Source organism: Armigeres subalbatus, chromosome 2 (genome assembly GCF_024139115.2).
Source record: "Armigeres subalbatus isolate Guangzhou_Male chromosome 2, GZ_Asu_2, whole genome shotgun sequence".
Lineage (NCBI taxonomy): Eukaryota > Metazoa > Arthropoda > Insecta > Diptera > Culicidae > Armigeres > Armigeres subalbatus.
In genome coordinates this window covers 170,560,065-170,586,880 of record NC_085140.1, presented here as the reverse complement: position 1 = coordinate 170,586,880, position 26,816 = coordinate 170,560,065, and the positions used below count along the sequence as shown (strand labels likewise).

At 38.6% G+C, this 26,816-nt stretch overlaps 1 protein-coding gene across 1 annotated transcript in view; it reads right to left on the bottom strand.

The window, feature by feature from the left end:
* Window positions 1-26,816, bottom strand: part of LOC134211180 (uncharacterized) — a 68,422-nt gene that overhangs the window by 3,660 nt on the left and 37,946 nt on the right. The window contains exons 3-8 of the mRNA XM_062687855.1: window positions 25,235-25,320; window positions 23,522-23,617; window positions 23,371-23,433; window positions 21,295-21,378; window positions 14,846-14,984; window positions 14,516-14,701 (exon numbers count right to left, since the gene is read on the bottom strand). Of these exons, the coding sequence (XP_062543839.1) occupies window positions 14,516-14,701; window positions 14,846-14,984; window positions 21,295-21,378; window positions 23,371-23,433; window positions 23,522-23,617; window positions 25,235-25,303 (637 nt within the window). The 5' untranslated portion in view covers window positions 25,304-25,320. The remainder of the gene's footprint in view (window positions 1-14,515; window positions 14,702-14,845; window positions 14,985-21,294; window positions 21,379-23,370; window positions 23,434-23,521; window positions 23,618-25,234; window positions 25,321-26,816) is intronic.

Sequence of the window (26,816 nt, the reverse complement as noted above, 5' to 3'; positions counted from 1 at the left end):
AATCTGGATCAGGATTGCAGAATACGCTCTCAATATGGCATACATTTCTCACAGTCGTTACAAGCGAAAACAAAAATGCTTTTCGCAACTGGATACAAGTGCGATCAGAACAATAATAAAAAGTCCAATGATTGATTTCATTCGCTGTTCAGGACACGGGCTGTAACAATTTTGCTAAAAGTGTCTCTCACACCCAGCGCTGTAGCGTGTGGTTGGCTAGGTTGGTCCCCGCCAAGGGCGCCAAAACCAAGAATGTCGCTATGGGAAATGATCACAAAATATTTTCAAACTCACTGGTTCAAAGTGATTCAGATTCAAGCGATCAGACTATTTCCTCGGTAATCGATCGACGACGAAATCGACGATCGACGTAGAAATTAGCATACATAGGCTTTTGGAGCCGATGAAGGTTCTTAAGATGGTTCGAGTCCTCTCCATCCTTTGGAAATACAAATGAAACACCAATTTATTCATAACACGAGAATTAATCAAGCAAACGGAACCAAATCTGGCATGTGGAGATTTTTGAAGAGAAGATATGTTTCGGTGGTAACCCCCCCTTTTCTGGAAAGAGGGGCTCCCATACAAATGAAACTGAAATTCCTGCATCACACGGGAAGAAATCAGAGAATAAATCAATTTTAGGCGAAACGAAGTTCGTCGGGTCTTAGGACTTAGTAGAAAATGAAATACAATTGGGAACACCGTGCTATCGTGAATTATAAAGATTTTAGCTAAAAACATAATAATTGGAATTAGATCGTGAGTTTGCGCATCATTGGCACAGCCATGCGTCATGAAGCGCACCCACTATAGGATTTCGGGCGGTCATTAATCGAAAATGTCATGTCTTCCGAATTATTTTAAAATATTTTCTCTCCATTGTCAATACTCTAATTAAGAGAAATTCTGAATTTGAAGTCTCTAGGTGCACTAGTTCCAAAGATATAAGGTGGCAAAGTCAGAAATGGGTAAAAAAGTTAGCAAATTTTCTGAAAAAATATTTTATTTTCAACTATTTATTGAAATATTTTTTAAATGTTTTTTCTTCAATGTTAATACATCATTACAAAGGTTATTGTATAAGCTTTTTAAATGGTGTGCAAAAACTAATGGTTACACTGTGAAAAAAATTGAAAAAATGCGGAAGCAATATTTTTTCCAAAACGACGCTATTTTCAACTTTGATAGTGAAGAACTTTTTTCCTCAGGAATCCCAGGTTCTTTTATGATACACATCAAGGACAAAGCTTCGACTAAAATGTCCCGAAAGAATTTCTTGCCAGTATTTGCAATTAACAGAGTTAAGTCACTCTGATTTTTTCATTTGTTTTTTACCGTGTTTTGCCTCTCTCGTACTCCAAGGTTAATGCTCATTCCAAAAACGAATGTTTGATAGAAGGCCCGGAGACCCCTAGTGGTATATATCAACTAACTCAGCGCGAAGAATTGAGGTGATGTCTGTATGTGTGTGCATGCGCGTCTGTATGTATGTGCGCAAAAGAACGCAATCGCCATTTAGACACTTATTTGTGTCCGATTTTCTCGCAACAAGTTTCATTCGACGGGAAATCTAGTCCCATCGTTTCCCTATTGAAAATGGGTCAGACTGAACTATGCGCTCAAAGGGTATGGTCAAAATACATTTATTGGTAATAACTTCGACTTTATTTATAACCATTTGAGCTCATTTAATTAACTTTTCAAAGGAGTAAATGAATAAAACCCCTAATGCAATGCAGCACAACGGTAACGGAAGGATTTAACAGTTCGCTCATATATTTCCTGTCAAATTTTACCGTTTCCGTCGCCATTCCGCTGAAATGCGTTTGGGGCTTGAGTGGTTTGAGTCATTCTCTAAACCTAATTTTCTGAGCTATTCATTAGCTGCTGATGGTGTACTAAAGGTGAGATTTCATAATATGTAAATATTTATAAGTCTGCTGGGGTCAGTATTGTCCGACATGTTTGTTGCAAAAGTAAGGACGAACAATAGCTTAGTTAGAACGGAGCGTATGAAATTCCTGCTAGTGTTCATGAATGTCTGGCTAATGGTAGGGAAATATTTATTCACTCATCTACACTTTGAGGTTCACTGGCTGAACAACCAGCGGAAAGTCAATATAAACAGTTGAAGAAATTTAGAACTCATAATGCAAGAAAATGATCAAGAGAGGCAAATGTTGACATTTTCCTTCGTGCCTTTACATGAATCAGATCCATTTTAAGCTCGATTTGGATAACGAGGAGACGTTGGAAAAAATTTTCACTTAGTTATTCTTATGCCATGCGTAATTTTGTAATATTTGAAGATTTTCAAAAGTTCTTTATCTTCTAATACTTTAGATGAATTTATCTCATCTTCCATCGTTGATGGAATTGAAGAAAATATCATTGAAGACTTAAACCTTGACACAGAAAAGAATGATGCTGTATATAACTTGTAGAAATCATGAAAACAAATCAAAAGTAATTCAAATAGTGTTGTTATTTAAATTAAAGAATTTTGCTTTTCGGAAGAATGGAGCATTCTTACATTCCACAATGAATGTCCACATTTTTGAGAATATATTAATCTCATTTTTGAATAACTTGTACACGTAAAATGTCATGGGATTGCGATTTCTAATTTGCTAATACCCTTTTTCAAAAGTTATTTTCAATTCTGATTATTTGATTAACATTTAATGCTTTATGATCCTTCAGATCCTAGTACTTTGTCAAACAAATTGTTCTAAATACAAATTGTGAGGCATGAGAGTGAGAACAAAAAATATCACGGAATGTCATGAAATTAATGTCATTTAACATGATCGCCGCCATAATGTCCATAAATTGCTGAACTTAGTTTTTGTACAGCCCCCTTCCTTCTCCTTAAGAAAACGCACGAAATTTCAACTTCCCAAATAGGTTTGCTTTGTCACGTTAATCGAACCTATGAAAAAAATAATTACGTAATTCATAGACGATCCCCAAAGGGGGGGGGGGTTGGAAATTGTATATTCATGCTATTTCGACCATACACAGCTAAAACTAAGTGGAAAATCACTTTAAAAGTCCAATTTTATTTTTGACCGCTCGCTTGTATGGGGATCCCCCATAGTGGCACCACTCGTACATTGATGCAAATCGGCGAATCAGTTCTATGAGCCATGCATCCAGTGAAATTCAACTCGGGTTCTTGCATCAGATTTCAGAATTTGACTTTTCCTAATACTAATGATGATGATGATTAGTTTACTACATCAACAAAGGAAGAAAACAAGAGACCTCTTGGATTACTCCGTTACTTAAAACTGCTAACCTAATATTTAGTTCAGTTATGTACATCCTTTCATTACTGTGATGAAGATTGAGCCTGTCAACACCATCATACATCTTCTTTCAATAAATAAGATAATAATGAAAATAAAATTGATTAGATCGCTAGTAGTTGCAAAACACGTTGTCAAGTTTTTCTTTATGGGATAGCATAATAAAAATGAAGGATAATTGTTTTAGTATTCCAAGTTCTCTTGGTGGAAAGATTGAAAATTTTGTAATGATGCGGCCTTTCGTATTATTCGGCATTTTGAGATTCAGACTTTAGTACCATTCGGCCTTTCATGGTTCAGCCTTTTGGGTTTTCAGCTTTTTGTGGTATGCTAGAACATGTTCGGCCTTTTGTACTAATCCCCTCCAATCACCGACCAGCACACATTTTTGGCCTAGCTAGATCCACTTGTGCGTGAATTCACAACAAGCGAGTCTGAATTTTTTTGCCGAGAATCCGGGCACTACTGGATCAAGTAGATATTTGCGTAGGTTTATTGAATTCAAAAAATCAGGAAAATTTCAATGGATTTCTAGGAATTTTATGACTTTTAGTAATCCTTACTTCCTACTTCTATATTGGAACATTTTAAGGTTATTGAGGCTTAATTCATAAAGAAATAATTCGGTATGCCACGCAAATAATTGTTTTTAAATCTCCCTACTTTTATTACGGTTTTTGTTTTGAACATCTGCAAGAAAGGGGCGCCCAGTAAAGGTTTCGCCAAGGGCGCCAGAAGTCCACGCTACGGCTCTGCTCACACCCATCCAGCGGATGGCAGACTTTAACGCAGCTCTGTAAAAAAAAAAAAAAAAAATGGCATGACAAATGCTGGGCAAAACGTACCATTGGCACTTCACATACCTGAAGTAAAAGAATAGACCCCCAATTTCGCGATCCATAGCCTCTTACCCGTTATTTTTGGCAACCGACCCGGCAACGAAACAAGGACTATGATTGGAAACTCGGTACCTGGAATGTCAGCACCCTAAATGAACCTGGACGAGTGAGCCTTCTGGCTCGTGAACTGCAGAAAGTTGGAGAGAACGTGGCCGCTATTCAAGAAGTCCGATCCTCCGGAGAACGTGTATTCCGAGCTGTGAACTGCCTGTAATCGCATAACTGTCCCATATGAATAGGAAACCCAGCAAAGATGGGACAAATATGCGGTTACAGGCAGTGAACCTCACGACCAATACTATAAGTAAAACATCTATCACAGCGACGGCGGAAAAGCAGAGCATGAAGTTGGTTTCGTAGTGATGGGCAAGCAGATGAAGCGAGTGAAGCGAGTGTGTTGAGGATACGTGGCAAATTCTTCAATTACAGCCTAATCAACGTTTACGCACCGACAAACGATAAATCCGACGACGTGAAGGACACGTTTTATGAATGTCTTGATAAAGTCTATGGAGAGTGCCCAAAGCATGACGTGAAAATTGTTATCGGAGACGCTAACGCTCAGGTCGGTAGAGAGGACTTTTTCCGTCCCATAATTGGTAGGGAGAGCCTTCACTCCGCTACCAATGACAACGGCCAACGGCTAGTAAATTTCGCTGCTGCCAAAGGGATGGCCATCAGTAGCACCTACTTTGCACGAAAGAATATCCGAAAGCACACTTGGGGACACCCAAATGGTGAAACTTGCAACCAGATAGACCATGTTCTGGTGGATGGGCGCCATCTAGGATGTTATCGATGTGCGGACATTCAGAGGTCCGAACATTGATTCTGTTCACTACCTCATTGTTAATTAAATTCGATCACGGTTGTCAACTGTATCGAACAAATGATCACAGCGAACACTGCATTACAATATCCAGCGATTGTCGGCAGAAGGAGTATCGGCTGAGTACCACCAGAAGCTCGACGAACGGATAAGTGAAATCAACGTTAGCGACAACATCAACTATCTATGGGAGTCGATCCATGGAGCGGTGAGCACATCAGCACGGGAAGTGGTAGGCACTGCACAGAGGCGACCCAAGACGGGTTGGTTCGATGTGCAGTGTCAGTGCGTGACAGACGAGAAGAACGTTGCTAGAAGCCGGATGTTGGTGTCGGGTACCAAATCGAATAGAGATCGGTACAAGGAAGCAAGAGCAGCCGAGAAACGAACCCACCGCAGGAATAAAAAACAATATCAAGAACAAGTTATTAGCGAGGCGCAGGAAAAAATGGAGCAGAATGATATGCGAAGGTTTTATGAGTCTGTGAATGGCGTGTGTAGAAAGACAGCGCCATCTCCCGTCATGTGCAAAGACCAAGAAGGGACAGATAAAACCGAAATAACTGCCAGGTGGAAGCAACACTTTGTTGAATAGTGGAAGTGACGGTGCATCGGTGAACAGAATAAATATTGGCAACGATGGACAAGCTGTGGAGTCGCCTACACTAGATGAAGCTATTAAAGAGCTGAAAAACAATAAGGCTGCGGGGACGAACCAGCTCCCGGCTGAACTTCTCAAACATGGCAGTGAACAGCTTTATGAAGTTCTGCACCAGATCGGAGACGAGCCAGCCTTGGGCTGAAAGTCTCTTTAATAAAGATACAAAAAAAAAAAAAAAAAAAAAGTTCTGCACCATATCATGTCGAAAAAAATTTTTTTTTTTTTTATTTTTTTTTTTCCTTGAGCAAGGGTAAACGGAAATCTGCAACCAGACACCTGAGGAGGTACTCAGGTAGTGTGGGGATGGGTATGTCATGTAACTCTTACCCGACCCACTAAAACCAAAACCCTTTCGCCAGTCCGTACCCCCGGCCCGCAATTAAGCAATACATCAGGGGGGGACTATTGAGAACGCTCACGCCTATACTAACGCACTTGACGTCAATACACACAACATCGACTTCAAGGGTGGCTACCTCACCACCCGTCGATCGCAAGCTATGATAGTAACCTAACGGTCCGTATTATAATCTCACGTTGAGACGAGCACCCCGACAACAACCACCGCGCGTGAACCGCAATGACCTCTATATCTACATACCGAGGCCCCCGCAGCCCACCCGCGACATGTTGGTTGTCGGGGTGAGCAAGGTGTTCACTGCATCACAGGTGCCCTTACTGCACTCGTTGGTTTTGTTCAAGACGCCACCACCGCTGCAGTTTCGACATGATCTGTTGAGATGCTGTGTTCACCGCATTCCATATAGCTTCTTCCGGCACATCCTCTCGACGAGGTTGTCCGGGGTTGTATCCATACCACTAATAAGCAGCATGGTATTGCGTTCTACCTCGAATCGCGGGCATGCGAACATCACATGCTCTGCCGATTCTACCTCACCTACACATTCAGGACACTCCGCAGAATCTGCGAAGCCAAACCTGTGTAGGAATTTCTTAAAGCAGCCATGTTCAGACAACACCTGTGTTAGGTGGAAGGTGACTTGACCATGCTTCCTATCAACCCAGTTGGACACATCTGGAATCAGTCTGTGGGTCCAACGACCTTTGACTGCGGTGTCCCATGCTCTTTGCCATTTGAGCAACGAAACTGCTCTCTTGACACGTCGCACTTGCACCGAGTCCCTTTCGTTGTAGCACTCCACATCCTCCTCTAGGAGTGTGTCGATCGGCATCATTCCAGCTATAACGCACACCGCCTCATATGATATGGTGCGATATGCGCTCGCGACACGTAAGCACATCAGCCGGTGTACTCTGATCAATTTCTTTACATTGTACTCGGCTTTTAGTGCTACGGCCCATGCCGGCACGCCATAACGGATGATAGACAATGCTACGCCAGCTATCAGCCTACGCACTTGACTATGCACCGCCGATCTGTTGGACATCATTCGTGATAAAGATTTTATCGCCAATGAAGCCCGCTGACATGCATAATCGACGTGGCTCGTAAAATTGAGCTTATCATCGATCATCACGCCCAGATGCTTGAGAGACCTCACGGAGTTAACTGTGCAGGTCCCTACTCTTATCCTAGCCTTTTGCAACCCATGACGGTTATGCACTACCACGACTTCCGTCTTGTGGTGTGCAAGGGATAACCGTCTCGAGTTGAGCCATTCCTCCACTCTGCCAATCGCGTATGAAGCCTTCAGTTCGACTTCGTCGAGAGTGTCACCTGCTACTTCTAGCATTACGTCGTCCGCGAAGCCTTCTATCTTTACTCCGGCCGGGAGACTTAAGCGCAATACTCCGTCGTACATAATATTCCACAGAACCAGTCCGAGGATCGATCCCTGTGGAACACCCGCGGACACTACGATCGACTTTTGACCAGCATCAGTGTCGTATAACAACACCCTATTCTGAAAATAGCTTTTCAGTATCCTGCACAGGTAATCCGGAACTCTCAATCGGTGCAGGGAGTCAGCAATTGCTGCCCAGCTAGCATTGTTAAACGCGTTTTTACATCAAGTGTAATCAACGCGCAGTACCTAATACCTCTTCTGTTTAAACCTCTCGCTATCTTGGCCGTATCCGTTACCGCTCGAATTGCTTCGATGGTAGAACGGCCCTTACGGAAGCCATACTGGTTGCTAGATAAGCCACCAGCACACTCTGTATAGGCCGACAATCTATTCAGAATGACCCTCTCTAGCAGCTTTCCAGCTGTGTCGAGTAAACAAATTGGTCTGTATGCCGAAGGATCCCCGGCTGTTTGCCAGGCTTCGGTAATAGCACCAATTTCTGCCGTTTCCATCGATCTGGGAAGTTTCCTTCGTCCATGCATCTCTGGAGGCAGCTCCTGAACATATCTGGATTGGCAAGAATGGCGTGTCGAAAATATGGGAAGATGAGGATGCCTGCTAGCTGGTTGGACGGCCTCATTTGCCCTATCTTTAAGAAAGGGCACAGACAACTTGCAGACACATCATCTGTTTATTGATTTCAAGACGACGTAAGATTCCTTAAAACGGAATTAATTATGGCAAATTATGCTTGAACATGGTTTTCCGGCGAAACTGATACAGCTGATTCGTATAACGTTAAACGGATCGAAATCAAGTGTAAGGGTTGCGGATGAAATATCAACGTCATTTGTTACCTTAGATGGATTAAAGCAGGGTGATACACTCTCGAATCTACGATTCAATATAGCGCTCGAGGAAGCGGTACCATTATCACAAGAACGCATATTACCCTGGGATTTGCGGACGATATCGATATTATCGGGATTGATCGCCGTACCATGGAAGAGGCTTTTGTGCATTTTAAGAGGAAGACAACGAGGATTGGACTCACGATCAATACCAGCAAAACGAAGTATATGGTCGCTGGCAATCAACGTGGGTTTATTATGGTGATGGCGAAATGGTGCTGGATGGTGAAAAATTTGAAGTGGTGTAAGAATTTGTGTATCTTGGAACATTATTAGTGACGTGCGATAATGATGTTACCCGCGAGGTGAAAAGACGTATTGCAGCTGCAAATAGGGCTTATTACGGACTTCGTAACCAGCTTAAGTCCCGTAGTCTGCAAACGAAGACAAAATTCGCGATGTATACTACTCTGATTCGTCCGGTGGCTTTTTACGGCCATGAAACATGGACGTTAAAGGCGGCTAATCGGAGAGCATTCGAAATGTTTGAGCGTAAGGTTCTGCGAACAATACTCGGCGGTAAACAGGAGAACGGTATCTGATGGAGTCTCAGGAGTACCAGGAGTACGGAGTACCAGGTGTATAAAGGGCTGGATTTTGTTAAGGTCACTCCTGACAGAATCCAAGTTTCAAAGTGCTCGCGTTTTCGGGGGCACACCACTCGATACGGAAGCAACGTACAACTGTCATTTTTATTTTTTCACGCATGCTGCGACGCAGCAAAGCTGAATAAAAAAAAATGACAGTTGTCCGCTGCCTCCGTATCGAGTGATGTGCCCCCGAAAACGCGAGCACCTTGAAACTTGGATTCTGTCAGGAGTGACCTTAAGCTTATACAACACGGCAGACTACGGTGGGCTGGACATGTTGTTCGTATACCGGAAGAACGTCAAGCGAAGATGATATTTAGTAGAGAATCCGGAAATGGCCGCAGGCTTCGTGGAAAGCCGCGTACATGATGGCTTTTTGCAGTTGAAGAGGACCTGAGGGCGCTCTGGGTGCGACTGGAAGCGATTGGCCCAAGATCGATTCCAGTGGAGAAAGATACTCCATTCGGCGTAGGTTCATCGAAGAGCTGTAGCCCATCAAGTATCAAGTAAGTAGCCTCTTACCCTATCTCTACCTCCCTGTGAGGATACGGGATACCTACAACCGGTGTCAGGCCATTAGGCCATTTGCCCGAAGGTCATTAGGCCGAATGATCATTAGGCCGAATTAGCAAAAAAAGAAAAATGAGAAGTCCATTCTTCACCTTCTTCACTTTACCCTTTCTTCCTTCTCCCTTCTTGCATCTTCTATCTGTCTTCTTCCTTCTTCCTTCTTACTTCTTCCTCTTTCTTTCTTCCTTTTTCCTTCTTCCTTCTTCTTTCTTCTTTCTTTCTTCTTCCTTCTTCTTTCCTTCGTTATTTTCCTTCATTCTTCCGTGTTCCTTCTTCCTTCTTTTTTCTTCCTTCTTTATTTTTCCTTCTTCCTTCTTCCCTCTTCATTCTACCTTCTTTCTCCCGTTTTCTTCATTCTTTATCCCGTGTCCCCTCTTTCGTCTTCCTTCTTCTTTCTTCCTTCTTCCTTCTTTCTTTTTTTCTTCTTCCTTCTTCCCTCAACCTTCTTCCTTATTCCTTTTTCCTTCTTCCTTCTTACTTCATCCATTTTCCTTTTTACTTCTTCTTTCTTCCTTCATTCTTTTTTCCTTCTTCTTTCTTCCTTCTTTCTTCTTCCCTTTTCCTTCTTCTTTCTTTTTCCTTTCTTCTTCCATCTTCTTCTTCTTTCTTCCTACTTCCTTTTCCTTTTTCTTTCTTCCTATTTCCGTCTTCTTTCTTCTTCTTTCCTTCTTTCTTTCTTCTTCCCTCTTCCTTCTACTTTCTTTCTTCTTCTTTCTCACTTCTTTCTTTTTCCGTCTTCTTTCTTTTTCCTTACTTCTTTCTTTCTTCTTCCCTCTTCATTCTTCCTTCTTCCTTTTTCCTTCATCCTTCTCACTTTGTCCTCCTTTTCCCTTTTTTTCTTTTTCCATTCTACTTATTCCATTTTACTGCTTCCATTCTACTTCTTCCTCACTTCGCACTACTCACTTCTCACTCCCCAGTTCTCATTCGGCCTAATGACCCAGCATCGAGTAACCTTAGGGAAGATCGAATATGTAGGGTAGGAGCTAACGGTGGCAACTAGAAAACTAGAAATGAAAAGAATGGCTCGGGAAAAATACTACAAAGAAGTACAATTCAATCTAATATATGTTATACAAAGAGTTGTCCTTAGTCTTCAAACTTTGACTAATGAATATTAGTATACTGGCACATAAACACATTCATCATTGCTTTTATCTGGGTAAACCATGATTCCGATGAAGGGTAACAATTATCGTTGCTATATACCCAGCGAATGGATGCTTTCTATGAAAGATTTATCTGATGCTGTTCATAATTATTCCAAATGCCCTTCATGTCGAATAACCTTAGGCCAAATAGTGTTATGTTGATGGCTTGCTTTATTCAGGGATATGTCATTTTCAGGGAAATCAAATCCGAGACATATGATATGTGTATCGGGAAGTATCATTTTTGGGAAATATCGTTTTCGTTAAAGTCTTTTTTGGGGAAATGTTATTACCGGGAAAATGTTATTGTCGAGGATTTATAAGTTCAATTAATGCTAATTTCCTATTTTTCGGGTATTGACCACCAGAAATAAACAATAATTAAAATGTTATGAAAACTTCACGAGGTTTAATATGCTAATTTATCCCAAAAGTTTTTTTTTCACGCAAGTAAAAACGGTAAGAAATCGATTTTGTTAAATAGTGTCTTATGTAAATTTTGAATACACGTGGATTTTCGGATTATCGATATTGATTTATTAGCTTTTTTTTCGGCGTGATTCTTCTTCAACATCAATCAGGCCCATTTGAAAAATGTTTCAAGAAATATGACCATAACCTGTGTCCTTTAAAGTGTTTATTGTTGATATTTTTTCAAGGCATGTGCTATATGTGCTGATAAATTGACGTTCGTTCTCGCGAAGAAAGTACTAGCCACAATCTAGTGTTGACTACGACTTCAGCATATGTGATAACTAAATTATCAGTGCACGGATCGCTATTCTAAACTGGAATCAGGCTACGAATCATGCTTCAATCAATGATTCCATGGTTTTAAACGACTGATTTGTACTTAATTGGAAGGGTTTATTTTCGGCAAGCACGAACACGGGTTTCTGGATAAACTGATACGGTTGATCAAGGCGACGATGGATCGGGTGATGTACGTGGTTCGAGTTTCAGGGGCATTCTAGAGTCCCTTCGAAACGCGGCAAGGTGATGGTCTTTTGTGTCTGCTATTCAACAACGCTGTGGAGGGAGTAATACGAGGGATCGACACAAGTGGTACGATTTTCACCAGTTATTTGGCTTCGCCGACAACATTGATATTATGGCACGTAACTTTGAGAAAATGGAGGAAGCCTAAATCAGACTGAAGGGTGAAGCTAACCGGTTTGGACTAGTCATCAACGCGTTGAAGCCAAAGTTCATGATAGGAAAAGGTTCCAGAGAGGACAACGTGAGCCATCCACCACGAGTTTGTATCGGTGGTGACGGAATCTAGGTGGTCAATTAAATCGTGTACTTGGGCTTACTGGTGACTACTGAAAATGCTACCAATAGTTCACATCATGGCAGGAAACCGTACCTGCTTTGGGCTCCGCCTACTTGAAGTTCGCCGCCATACCAAACTGATGCTCATTAGGACGGTAGTCCACTACGGACACGAGACCTGGACGATTCTCGTGGAGTACCAAAGCGCACTTGGAGTTTTCGAAAGGAAAGTGCTGCGTACCATTCTTGGTGGGTGCAGATGGCGGATGGTGTGTGGGGTATGTATGAACCACGAGTTGCATCAGCTGATGGGGGAACCAACCATCGTGGGCACCGCAAAAATCGGACGACTACGGTGGGCCGGGCACGTATCCAGAATGTCGGATAGTAATTCGGTGAAAATGGTTCTCGACAACGATCCGACGGGCACAAGAAGGTGAGGTGCGCGAGAAAGGTGGATCGATCAGGTGGAGGACGATTTGCGGACCTTACGTAGACTGCGTGGTTGGCGACGTGCAGTCATGGATCGAGCTGAATGGAGAAGACTTTTATGTGCTGGACAGGCCACTCAAGGCTTAGTCTGAACAAATAAATAACATAGGATGCGTTTGCTTTGCATTTGACACATTTACCATGGGAAAACTGACAAACGCAACGCAAACGTATCCTAAGTGCGGGGCTCTTTAACGTGATACAGTCAAACCTCCATGAATCGATGTTCTATGACTCGATATCGACTCATGTAAGCAAATGTATGTATGAAGGGCGTAACGGCATTGATATTTAGATTTCTTTTCGTCGACGTTTACTTTTTATTAATGTAGCGAACTGCGGTAGCTTGTCGAAAATTTAATGGTTTGGTGTTAGAAAGGATGATTGCAACTTGCACAAGAAGCGACAATCACGGTTGTCACTTTAGAAACAGTTGACTTACAACCAGAAAATAAAATCGATGACGGTAAATACATCAATACAATGCTTCCCAAAGATTCTAAGCTCAAGATTTCATAAATTTCAAATAAGTTCATTCAATTCAATAATTTGATTGTAACTTTAAGATAACTTTCACCTTAAAAAATGCTCGTCTTCAGTGTCTCGTTCATGACCAGACAGAACTGACTCCTCTTTTATAAGCACATTACAGCATTTCTTCAAACAAAATAGATCTTGATAAGAAAATTATTTTGAGCTTTTTAGTGGAATGTCTTCATTTGTCGTAAGACGAGTTTATACAATCCCATTGAATTCCACCACTTAATTGTATCTTGACAGATACGTATTTCGACCTCAACAGTAAGGCCGTCTTGTACTTGACTCGACTCAGTCGAAAAGTCGAGTCAAGTACAAGACACTGAAGACGGCCTTACTGTTGAGGTCGAAATACGTATCTGTCAAGATACAATTAAGTGGTGGAATTCAAAGGGATTGTATAAACTCGTCTTTTGACAAGTGAAAATAGATCTTGCTAGCGTCTTATCGTATTTCTCTATCAAGTACATAGACAGGATAGGATTTATTTTCATCGAGAAACATTTCCCGGAATATCTCCGGAATCTGATTGCCATAGTCGGTTCCATGAACACAAGAAGAAGCTTATTTTGAGCTTTTAGTAGAATGACTTTACTTATCATAAGACCAGTTTGTAGTATCCTCTTTAATTCCACCACTTTGTACCTTTGCCAGATACGTATTTCGACCTCAACAGTGATTTTCGGTGATTTTGACAGATGAACAATTGAAAAAATTACAAAAAATCTATAATATAATTACCTGTTGAGATTTCGGTAAAATTTACCGAATACTGTGAAATGTGTTAAGTGTGTATGAATCATTTCTGAGTAACTGTCAAGGACTTTGTTAGCCTTTCCACAAGAAATTATGTGTTTCGTTCACGTATTTTGCGGTTCCAAGGCGTAAAATGATTCATATTTGAGAAACAAATTTAAAAAAAATTAATTAAAAAAATCCAATTTTGTCACATTTACTATTAATTTACTAGGGGGGATATGTTGATAAAATCGGGATATTACTGTATAATCGAAATCATCTAATAAAATTCAGGTAGCTGGAATGTGGAAACTGGCCCACAAATTGCTAAAATAGCTTCTCTGCACTTTGCAATTCTCCTGAATGAGCTGACATGCGGGTGTCGCTTCCTAGTACATATTTATACTGGCAATCATCAATCAGTGAGTCAACCAATTATAAGCCCATCGCTTGAGGGACTAAAGTCCGAAAATTTATATTGACAAACAAGCATTTTTGTGTACTAATCGGGAGCGGGGCTTCCATGATATGCCATAGTGGTTGGAACCAAAGCAATGTATGGCGAGGCGAGCTGCGAAATCTGCAATACTATGGAAAAAAAGTTCTTAGCCCAGTTTTCAATATCAGATAGATTATAACCAAATATCCTTTTTTTAGTAACTAATTGTAGAGTCCAACTTTTTTGGTCAATAAAAATAATCTTAAACAATGAAAGCTAATATTATTATTCTCAATGAAATAGATGCATTTTCATTCAACAAATTCGGTTTCTGACTTACCGGGAAGCGTTTCGATTTGCACCATATGACCATTCGGTTTCACACCATCCTTCGCTTTCACGCTCTCCGGATGAATGACCCCACTACAGCAGACCTTCGTTTTCTCCGCAGAATTGAATTTGACGTGCTTTTTCAGCAACAGGGAGTTCTCTCTGCTGAATACCGTAGGCGACCTATGTGTTGTACCTGGAAAAAACCGCCAAATTAGCCAATCAGATGTTGCTTGTCTCACGGTTTTGCCGCGTTCGTAGTCAATTGAATCGCTTGAATTACAATCAAAATCTCATTATAGTCATTTGCGGCCCGTTTGCCCCGTCCGCCAAAACTTACTTCCGAGTATCACTCCGTTGATTTGGGTCTCCTCCGGTATCAGCGTGCAGTTGGTATGGGGGCACATCACCGGACTGAGTATTGATTTCCCGGGGGGTAAACAAGTAGCAACCGGTGGACTGTACTGAATGTGAACGGCCTGTGTGGAATGGAGAGAATAGTCGTTTTGAGTCGATAGTATTTGTGGTCTCGGAAAAACGAGCCTGCGAACACCGAGCGTAAGCCGGGAAAATTGATGCTTATTGAGGGCAATTAGCTGGAATCCTAACTAATTAGAACAAGACCCAACCAACACAATGTCAATTTGATTTACCGGGGTGCTGTTGGCACGTGGATGTTTCCGTTGTGCGAGGTGTCACATGTGTGGCGTACAGTCAAAGCGATTTAAATTGAAATTGGAGTTTGTTGTGCTGTTCTTTGCTGATATTATAATACATGAATAGGGATGTTCTGTATGCAACAAACAGCTTATTCAGAATAATTATATTCGCTTTGGTAATGGGTATTGAAACAATTACCTATTTAGTAACAAGTAGATCACCACAAAAACAAAATATGTTTATAATCACTTAATCATACTATCTGTTTATTTTTTACACTGTTCATGTTATACACAGCTCTATTTCACTTTATTGAACAGAAACAAACTATTTATTTTCAGAAACCTTACTATATTTAATGAAATGTAACATCATTTTCAAAATTTTGTCTTGGAGTCTGAAGCTACAAATACTGTCTCTATTACCAAGATTTCAAAAAGTTATATAACTCCTAGTATGTTGCTGTAAGAACGCCCAAAGTGGGTAATACGTTAGAAAGTAAAGCCTTCAGTGTGCGTTTGCTCGCGTTTTGCGATCGCCCAATCATCGTAATGTTTGGTTCTGCTTAATGCGGTCGATAAATCGATTAAACATTGCGTGTTTATATTAATGTCTAAAAAGCTCTGACGGTAACATCACTTATCCCTGTGAATCCAGACCCAACGATACCCACACCCAAAAAACAAATCTGACAATTATTGTATAAAATCTGGGCATATACAATTCTGTAAGCTTTTTATACAGATATTGTATTAAAATAATACAAATCTGTATTATTTCAATACAACAATTGTATTAAAATCTTCCTGTGATTTTTGTGGAGACGCAGAGGTAAACATGGTCTCTAAATAGCAAAAATCATCTACTCACGTCCCTTCCTTTTTCCCAACTGACAATATAGCGGTAGCCGGCGTCGTTATTGATTTTTGTATTTATTGAGATACTGGAACTAGCACAGTTAGAATGACTAAATAATCCTAGTCATCCGTTCACTCAAATCGTTGTGTAATTTCACTAATCAATCACGGAGTAGCAATCATACATACACCCAAAAAACAGATCTTACAATTATTGTATAAAAACGTGGCATATACAAATCTGTAAGGTTTTTATACAGAAATTGTATTAAAATCTTCCAAAAATTGTGTATGCCCAATTATTATACAGTTTCTGTAAGGTTCTTATGCAGAACTGTATTAAAATCTGCCATCCGCTGGTTGGGTGATGTACAGAAAAAAAGCTAAATAAGCACCCAACCAGCGGATGGCAGATTTTAAAACAGTTCTGCATAAGAACCGTACAGAAACTGTATAATAATTGGGCATATACAATTTCGGAAGATTTTAATACAAATGCTGTATTGAAATCTTACAAATTCGTATTATTTTAATACAATACCTGTATAAAAGCTTACAGATTTGTATATGCCAAGATTTTATACAATAATTGTCAGATTTGTTTTTTGGGTGAAACTATGCTAGAACAAAGGTATGTGGATTTGGATTTTTTTAAATTTAATTTGGGTAAATCCGGGTGAGATGCCGCGGCGGTATAGATGTCGCACTTCAGAGATCTGGTAGAACGGACTTGATTTATTGCCACAAATGTACGTGAGAGTGTGTCTTCTGTGGCGGAAATAATAACGTAAGTAGTAATTGCTCATTCAAAAAGTAATATATTGGCTTTACACTTTACACTTGCGGCAGAAGCCGTAAAGTTCCTAACACTATTTTTAAGAAAGATTTTTCGTACGGTTTTGCAAAAATTCTTACGAATCCACATGTTTATTTTATTATGTAAATCCTCTAAAAGCGATTATGTTTGTAAGCAATTTACGTTTTAAGTAAAAATTATAGTGATGTGGCGTCTATCCCTTACAATCGGTATAAACGTTGCAAAAAAAAATCACGGTGTTATGCCGCACCTACGTACTATCATCACTCATATCTCATTAAATATTATTTTTAAGCGGGAAAATCATGTGAAATAAGAAGAACAAGATATTGCAAGGGATTAGAAGAAGAATTCTGCCCAGAAAATGTAGACGTCCTGGGATATTAGTCTTTTTCTTAATAACATGCTTTAAAATTAATGATATTTGAACAAGGAACGATTTCAACTTAAGCTCTGTTGTAATCTATTATTATCATGCGCGCTCGCTACTGCGAACATCGCAGTAATAAGAAACATATCAATTTGCGCTGCAATCCTTCGTTTTCGGTTGTTATCAATATGTTATGAAATAGAACAGCAGATACACTACGAAAGAAAACCCGGAATGGAATAACATTGCTTCGATGAATTTAAGGCCATCTTAAGGCATGATAGACAAGTTTAAGAAACGCCTTGGGTATAGAAAACGACAACATGTGCAATTTTTAATGCAACGTACACACCAGTCAAGCAGTTTGACGAACATTGACTCCGCCCCCAAGGAAACGCTTTGGTTGCTGCTTTGTTTGAACGTGTGTGAAGTTGTTCGAACAACCATTTGACAGTTGGCGGCTCGGTTGGAAAAAATTAAAACTGTTTGATTTTGGTTTAAGTAGTCAAGGTTCGCCGAACATGTTTGAGCATTTGTAGTGAAGTTGCACAAACCTCCATATATTTTTTTGATGGTTGGTGGTCAAGTTAGCGCTTCGGTCGTTCGTGTGTGATATTGTTGATCGAGTAAATTGATTTTTCGTGCCGCTGTTGGTAAAACTTGATGGATGTTTGAATAAACGAGAGGTGGAGTCAATGTTAGTCAAACTGCTTGACCGTGTTTACGTTCCATAACGATTTGCGCAATTGATTGTTAGAGAAAAACAATAAAATAAAAGCCTCTTAATGACGGCTTTGGGACAGTTCGTCGAATGACGTTTAGTCGAATGACATTTAGTCGAAAGTACATTTCGTCGAAGGGACATTTAGTCGAATTGAAATTTAGTCAAATGGACATTTAGTCGAATGGACATTTGGTCGAATGGACATTTAGTCGAAAGGTCATTAAGTCGAATGGAAATTTAGTCGAATGTTGATGTCGAGAATGTTGAAAGTGTTTAGTCGGTAATAGGTAATTAGTTAAATAGATAATTCTTCAATAGATTTTTGGTTAAATTTGAATAAATAATCTACAAGATAAATGGATAAACTGATTAGAGGAATTTAGTGGACGTGAGGAAGAAACGAATACGGATGCTGATGAGGATTTTTCACTTGAGTTAACAGAAACTTCTGGAGAGCCTGGTGGATTATAGAAGAATTGAAAATCTACAGAAATAGCAAAATATTAGGTACTGATGTTGAAATACCCTCTATTCTATTTTTCGACACATGCTAAGAAACTAATGATTTGAATGTTATTTTGCCAATACTTCATCGCCGACTACGAACATTTAGTCTAATGACATATGGTCAAATGACATTTCATCGAAAGGATGCTTAGTCGAAGGGACATTTGGTCGAATAAAAATAGTTTTCTTATTCATTTGATTGAATTTCTTTCTTTCATTTCATATTTATACAATAATTAGTTCAGAATAAAATTGTCTTCCAACCATAATTCGTTAATTATTGCCCGAAAATTTAGTTCCGACTAGTTCCGTTTAGTTCCGGTCATATAACCTAATCTATTCGACGTCATGTCTAATGGCTTTGGGACAATTCGTCGAATGACATTTCGTCGAATGACGTTTAGTCGAATGACATTTAGTCGAAAGTACATTTCGTCGAAGGGACATTTAGTCGAATGGACATTTAGTCGAATGGAAATTTAGTCAAAAGGACATTTAGTCGAACGGACATTTGATCAAATGGACATTTAGTCGAAAGGACATTTAGTCGAATGGAAAATAAGTCGAATGTTGAAAGTGTTTAGTCGGTAATAAGGGTAATTAGTTAAATGGAGGGCCCTCCTTAGCCGTGCGGTAAGACGCGCGGCTACAAAGCAAGACCATGCTGAGGGTGGCTGGGTTCAATTCCCGGTCCGGTCTAGGCAATTTTCGGATTGGAAATTGTCTCGACTTCCCTGGGCATAAAAGTATCATCGTGCTAGCCTCATGATAATATACGAATGCAAAAATGGTAACTTGGCTTAGAAAACTCCCAGTTAATAACTGTGGAAGTGCTTAGTGAACACTAAACTGCGAGGCGGCTCTGTCCCAGTGTGGGGATGTAATGCCAATAAGAAGAATAAGAAGTTAAATGGATAATTCGTCAATTGATTTTTGGGTTAATTTGAATAAATAATCCACAAGATACATGAACAAACTGATTAGAAGAATTCAATGGACGTGAGGAAGTTCAATCGGCAGCGGAAGAAACGAATACGGATGCCATCGAGGATTTTTCACCTGAGCCAACATAAACTTCTGGAGACCCTGGTGTATTATAGAAAAAATTAAAACCTTCAGAAATAGTCTAATTTTAGGTACGGATGGTGAAATAGCCTCTATTCTATTTTTCGGCACATGGTCAAAAACCAATGATATCAATGTTATTTTGCCAATACTTCATCGTAGTCGGCGTTGGAACACTTCCTTGATTGACATTTACTAATGGCATTTGGTCAAATGACATTTCGTCGAAAGGACGTTTAGTCGAAGGGACATTTGGTCGAATAAAAATTCAGTTTTCCTTCACTCAATATTCATACAAAAATTAGCTCAGTATAAAATTGTCTTCCAACTATAATTCGTTAATTATTAGCCGAAAATTTAATTCGAATCAAATAATCATATAACCTAATCTATTCAACGTTATGTCTAATGACAAAACATCATTCGTCTAAATTTCTGTTGACCAGGTAGTATAGATTCATTGTAGTCGGTTAGAGGAGTTCACCAAAGTCAATATGCAGTTGGGAATATACTCGGAATATTCACCGTTTTCGGATTATTATTTTTTAACCCATCATTCTTTGGACAATATTGGAGCAATAGTCTTGTGACTTTTAGAAACACCGCAATAAACCATTTATTTTTTAATTGTTATTGACTAAAGTTCTTTTCTTCCAAATAGCCATTCGACGGAACGTCATTAGACTAATGTGTCAAGATTTTTAATTCTTAATTCTAAAATCTAATTTCGACTAAATGTCCATTCGAACAAATGTCCATTCGACGTAGTGTCCTTTCGATGAAATGTCATTCGACCAAATGTCCTGCGTCTCTAAGAAAATGTCATTCGACGAAATGGTATAGATTCTGTCTAACAACGAAACATCATTCGACTGAGTTTCTTTTGACCAGGTGGAATAGATTCATCGTAGTCGGTCAGAAGGGTTCGCCAAAGTCAATACCCAGTCGGGAATATTCAATATTCACCGTCTCAATATTCACCGTTTTCATATTATTTATTCTTTTTATGAACCCATCATTCTTTGGACAATTATGTTACACCACAAATGAATGATTTATTTTTTAATTTTTATTGACTAAAGTTCTTTTCTTTCAAAAAGCCATTCGACGGAACGTCATTAGATTAAATGTACCAAGATTTTTATTTCGAAATCCACTTTCGACCAAACGACATTCGACCAAATGTACGAAAATTCTTCATTCTAAAATCTGAATTCAACTAAATTCGGCCATTCGACGTAGTGTTAAATTTGTTTGTTTTCGGGTTGAAATACAAATATAAATGATTATGCTTTTCAGAAACACATCGTTTATCGCAAAAAGAAAAAAATTTAATCCCATTTCTCCAATATTTTACAAGTGCCGGATTTGACTTTTCTTGTACTGTAAATAGTACAGTCCGATTATTTTTGTTTTGCAAATGACTTCTACACTATGTAGTTGGATCCCTAAACTATCAGAAAACACTAATTAAAGTTTCAATATAACGGTATGTTTTGAAGAAATATCGATTTTTAAAAAGGTGTGGCATCTCACCCGGATTTACCCTATCAATCAAAACTTAAAATCATCACAAATCATAAAATCATTAGTGGACTTTCCAACTTTAAATTGTATGGTTTCGACCAGCTGAATTAGTAATATTTTTACCAGCTTATTTTTTATACAACATTTGTTTAGCTTTATTTGTGTGAATTTCAAAATAACATCAGTTTTTCACTTTCACAAAACTATCGCATTCCATATTCGCAAGCAATACATTAACACAAATTTCTATTACGCTACTTACGCTAGTATAGGAATCGGCTTCCGCTGCCCCTCGTCCTGCTTTGTACTCCTGGTATTGCGATATTACGCACAGCAGGCAATATATCTGCGAAAAAACAAATCGAACATAATTAGTTTCCGTAGCGGTTCCAAAGTGACTATTTGTCATGTGGTTTTTGCAGTGGACATCAGTATAGTGCAGGAGAGGGTGCAAATGAAAATGACATTTTCGAATTTCAAAAACGACATTGCTCACAAGTTTCATTGCCCCAAAATATGACCCCATGCAAAATTTTAGCTCAATCGGACATGATTTAGGGGTGCCTAAAATTAATCAAAGCTTTGGAATTTTTACCCATGAAATTTTTTCCTAGGGGGGGCCAAAGGAAAAGTCGAAAAGCGAATATTTGTTTTTGATGCTAGATACGCAAACGTTTTCGTAGCCAAAAATATCCCCCTATGCAAAATTTGATTTAGGGGTGCTCAAAATTAATCAAAACTTTATTATTTTTTCTCACGAGCGGGAAATATTTTTTTTGTTTTTGATGCTAAAAGACTCAAAATGCATGAAACTTTGAGAATTTTTTTTTGAAAAAAATCGACTGTTATGGGACTTTGAAAAAAATTCTTATGGCAAAAACAATTTTTCATCGAATTTTAAAACCGGATGTTACGCAAACATTTCCTAAGCCCTAAAATATGCCCCTATGCAAAATTTGAGCTCCATTAAGATTTTTTTTTAGATAACATCAGATCTCGACGTTCCATGTACTTTTAAGTCATTTGGCATTAAAAACAAAAATTCGATTTTTCATTGGGTCCCCCTTGGGAAAATTTTCATAGGTAAACATTTCAAAACTTTGATGAATTTTAGGCACCCCTAAATCATGTCCGATTGAGCTCAAATTTTGCATGGGATCATATTTTGGGGTAATGAAACTTGTGAGTAATGTCGCTTTTTGAAACTCGATGACATTTTTTTCCCCATACATTCCATTGGCACCCTATGGGATTGTTCAATAATGATGTCACAGGTTTTAGGGGGGAGGGGGTCTAAGAATTTGTGACAGTACATATACTAGGTATACAAAAAAGCGAGACAGATGGGGGGAGGGGGAGGGTCTAGCAATCTAAAAAAGTAGTGAACGTCATAGTTGAATCCCCCCTGTAATGCAGGTAGACAAATAAATTGGTTAAACTCCCAGCTGGACCCAGTTGATCATTGTTTCTCAAGAGGCTCGTGAATGAGACATCAATAGGTCATATCTTTTTTTTGCGGATGTTAGAATTTCTTACATTTCTGTAAAGGAACCTACCAAAATCAGTATGAGAGCTAGGCATATGCAAAATTACTAGATTATTTATAAATATTGAATAAAACCCTACTATTTTGTAAGCTTTTCTTTCAATAAAAATAATCCAAATTTGAGTGAAATCAGATGAGCTTGCGGTCCTTCAATATGCGTGATTTTTTTAACTGAAACATATTGACAAACAGAATTTAGCATCAATACATTAAAAGTTTTCTACTTTTATGTTTGGTTGCCAAATGAAACAAATTCATGAGTAATAATAGAAAATGGTTTACTGATAATAGAAAGATGGACATGTTCCATAATTATTAAAACTACTGACACAAAAATAGTTAATAGTGAGCACCAATCATCAAAGGGAGAGCATACATATGTAAGTAGTTAAGCTGTACCTGTGTTTTAGAGTAATTATTCATTATTTTTATCTTTCAATTTGGCGAATGCCTTAGATTGCTAACAATAGGTTTTCTCCCCATAAATTATTATAACTTGCGGCCTTGAGATCGGTTAAGATTGAGCTCATAATAAGGTACGATATAGTAAAGTGTCCCAAATAATATACACAGTCAAACATACATAAAAAACGGCTCAACTCATTGCCAGGTCATAAAGAGTTTGTTTTTAGAGCAGTGGTACATATGTCTTTTCAGCAGTATCACTTTGCTATACGGAAAAGTAAAAATAAATAACTAAACTAAAATCAATAGCATTTCACTTCTGTATCCGTAGCAGTTTCATGTACAAGCAATCAGTAGAATCAAACCGCAGATAGCGGATATACTCACATTAAGACACATAATGAAGAAATCTATTGTGAACAGCATCGCCGTAACTGGCTCGAACTGCAGCTGCAAAGAGGAAAAGCGAAAGAAAAACAAAGAAATTAATGACCTTCTATAATACAGAAAAGTGGATCTTCTTAGTTCTAAGACTTACCGTCTGTATCACAATGAGATAGATAAAATGGGCACACTCCACCAGCAAATCGGCAATCATCACAATAATCCACGGTACTAGAAAGATGCGTTTATTCTAGACGCAAATCGATGATGTTCGAGCATTGCCATGTGTTGCGAATTGAAGCAAGTAATGAAAAGATGAGAAAGACAAAATCTAAATAAATATATATTCATAGCAAATTTCGATCAACAAGTCAAACTGAATTCAAATATCTGCCTTATAAAATCACATCTGTTGGCTTTTAATATTCCTGAGTGTAAATTCTCGTCTCGATTCCGCAAAATATATACAAATTTATGCATAGTACTAGGTTGCAAATCGTGCTCAGCTGCAATTGCAACTTAGAGTCACGAAAGAAATTTTTTTTAATGGTACATCAACAATATGGGTATCAAACTTCTTAAAATTATCTCAAAAGTTTATTTCTGATCTGTTTGAGTTCATCAAACAAGATTATGGGTCTCCATCAGTAAATATTGCGATCAAAGGCGTAATATTTTCAATCCGGAAATGGCGAGTTCGATTCTTGGTTCTGTCTGGATGTCTTCAGGTGGAAAGCATTCTCGACTCCCTGGGCACAGTGTATCATTGTGCTTGCCTCACAAGATCCACACTAATGCAATGGCGGGCATGAACAAGCTTTGAACTAATAACTGAGGAAATGCGTTTATGTTTTCGAGAAGTATGCAGAACGATCGTGCGATCAATAATTGTTTCGGCCGCCCAGATTGATAGAAAGGAGAATATTGAAGGAGTAAGTAGAACATTCTTAATGCGCATAATTTTATCCCTTCACATCGATCGCATCGTCTACCGAAGCAAAACCTGTTATATTCTAGACCAACATGTGAAAAGATCGTAACATACAAAGCTATACACATAGATAAAAAATACGAAAAAATAAGTTTTGGCTTTTACGCCCTTTTGAAATTTTGGTTTAGATTTAATTAATAGATTAAGGTGGTTATACAACAAAGCCACAAATCGGCCATCTTGGAAACCACGTGCTTTTTTTTAGTAATTTTTCAAGAACACGAATTGAGAGAACAATAACGCCTATGAAGATGAAACATCCGTAGATTGTTTGCCTACTTATGCTAAACAATCGACTTTAATTTCAGCATTGTACGAAAATTATTGCGCTAGATTTGAACTTTTGATAATAGGAGTAGAAAACCGTGTGGTGAATTTAAAATTCACCACATAGCTTAATTGTATAATCACCTTAAAGAAAATTATTTTCAACTTTTTAGTGGAATGTGGAATGTCTTCACTTGTCATAAGACGAGTTTTTACCTTACTCAGTCTCAAGTAGCAACGAAAGTCGGACTAACAATCCTTCCGTTCCTATAAGATCGTAAGGACGTGGTTGGCGCTGTTATTGACTGAAAATATTTGAGCTTTCGAAACGTGTATGTCGAGAATGGATTGCCACAAGCTCCATTCATTTGGATCTCTGTACAACTTTGAAAGTTCGAATAGTACGGCCATCAAGCTCATATTCAAATTTCTTTTTCGGATGAACCGGAACTCCCGTTTCTTTTTGGATTTATGTTGGGTTTACATGTATTATTATTTTTTATTATTTCAATCATGTGTATAAATGATGAATTGCGCAAATAGGACTGCTAACAATAGTCGCATACTGCCAATGCCGTTTTTACTCTATAGCAATAATCGTTTACTCACCAGCCTCAATCCTATTATCACTAGTATCGATGCAACCACTCCGAGACTGGCACAAGCGAGCAGCATCATGTTGAATATCACAGTCACTGAAAATGTGGAAAGCAAATTTCGTACTTTTAATTAGTCTGTCATTCAAATGGGCTACGAAAATGGGTAGTTATTAATTTTGCATTACATTGAGGCTGTGCTATGGTGGCGGTGGTGGTGCCGTTTGTTCAAACAAGTCATTTCTCCATCCAAATTCTCCATGGCTAAAATTTACTGAAACTTTGTACATTGGATACCAGGGGGGATATCATAGTATGACATAATCCTTGATTTCAACCAGTGTCACCGGAAGTGGGTGAGGTAAGTGGGATAGGTCCTACACATGACAATGATGGGACAGCTGAAGCTACCCATGTTTATGATGAGAACATAGTTTTTAGCTATATAGCTGGCGGCTATCATACTGTTTCAGATTAGAATGTCAATGATAAGTTTGGTAGCTCTGTAAGACATCGTCAGTTGTGGAGAAAGGGGATTTCGAAGGTAATTAGAATCGGTAATAATTATTTTGGTTTTCTAAAGAAAATGTTTTTCGAAAATAAAAATCCAGGAAATCCGCTATAATGATAAAAGCGCTCAAACATGATTCAAACATGTTAGAAACTTTCCGAAAGAACATAATTAAACCTGAAAAAAAGATGGAAAGATAAGGGTTATGACTCTTTTGAACGAAGAATGAACTATAAAAATAGTTCACAAATAATCATAAAATAAAATTCTATGTAAATATGAATTGATAATGAAAGTCTTCTCTATGAGCCTGAAAGGAATAATAAACGTTTGTAGGAACCACTATGCCTTTTAAGTCCATATGAAAGCCTGGCAGTTTGAGAAAATTTTAAAGTTCACAAAGAAAATAATAATTAAAAATTCATGAAGATTCTAAGAATTCAGTATGTTATCGGAGAAGGTGTATATGAGTATTAGCCAGTCCAAAAGAAACCTTAACAAAAATGTCTAAAAAGCCATAATAATTTCTGAAAGTTTGAAAAGAATCCTGAATGTGTAAAGTAGTAACTAACACCTAGATAGGAGTTTTTAATTTCTCGAAACCTATGTGAAATACATAAATATTTATAGAATTTCTCAAAGTCCAAGAGGGGACTCCGCTGAGAGAGCTCTGTTATTGATTGTGGTAATCATAGTAGGGGAACGGTTCGGCCCTTCATCCCATAGCTTCTATATTCATCCCATCAAAAACAAAGCAATGGAAAGGAATTGGGTTTGTTTCTTATTTTTGTGATTTTTTCAGCAGTGAGCACGCATGTTAGCAAAAAAAGCGACGAGATTGGTGTTATATTTCTTAGTGTTGCGATGAGATGAATATATGTTCAGTTTCCATATTGTGGTAGTTTGTAGGGATACATAGAAATCTCTGATGGTTCCTTAAAATCAGTTATTATTTCTTGAGCTAGTGATAATTATTCAGACTCAAGCAGGATTTTTTTCAAGAATCTCTGAAAACTGTCATAACTTATAGCTGGAAGTGTCAGTAATAGAGAAAATACAAAATAAAATGCTTCAAAGATATGGC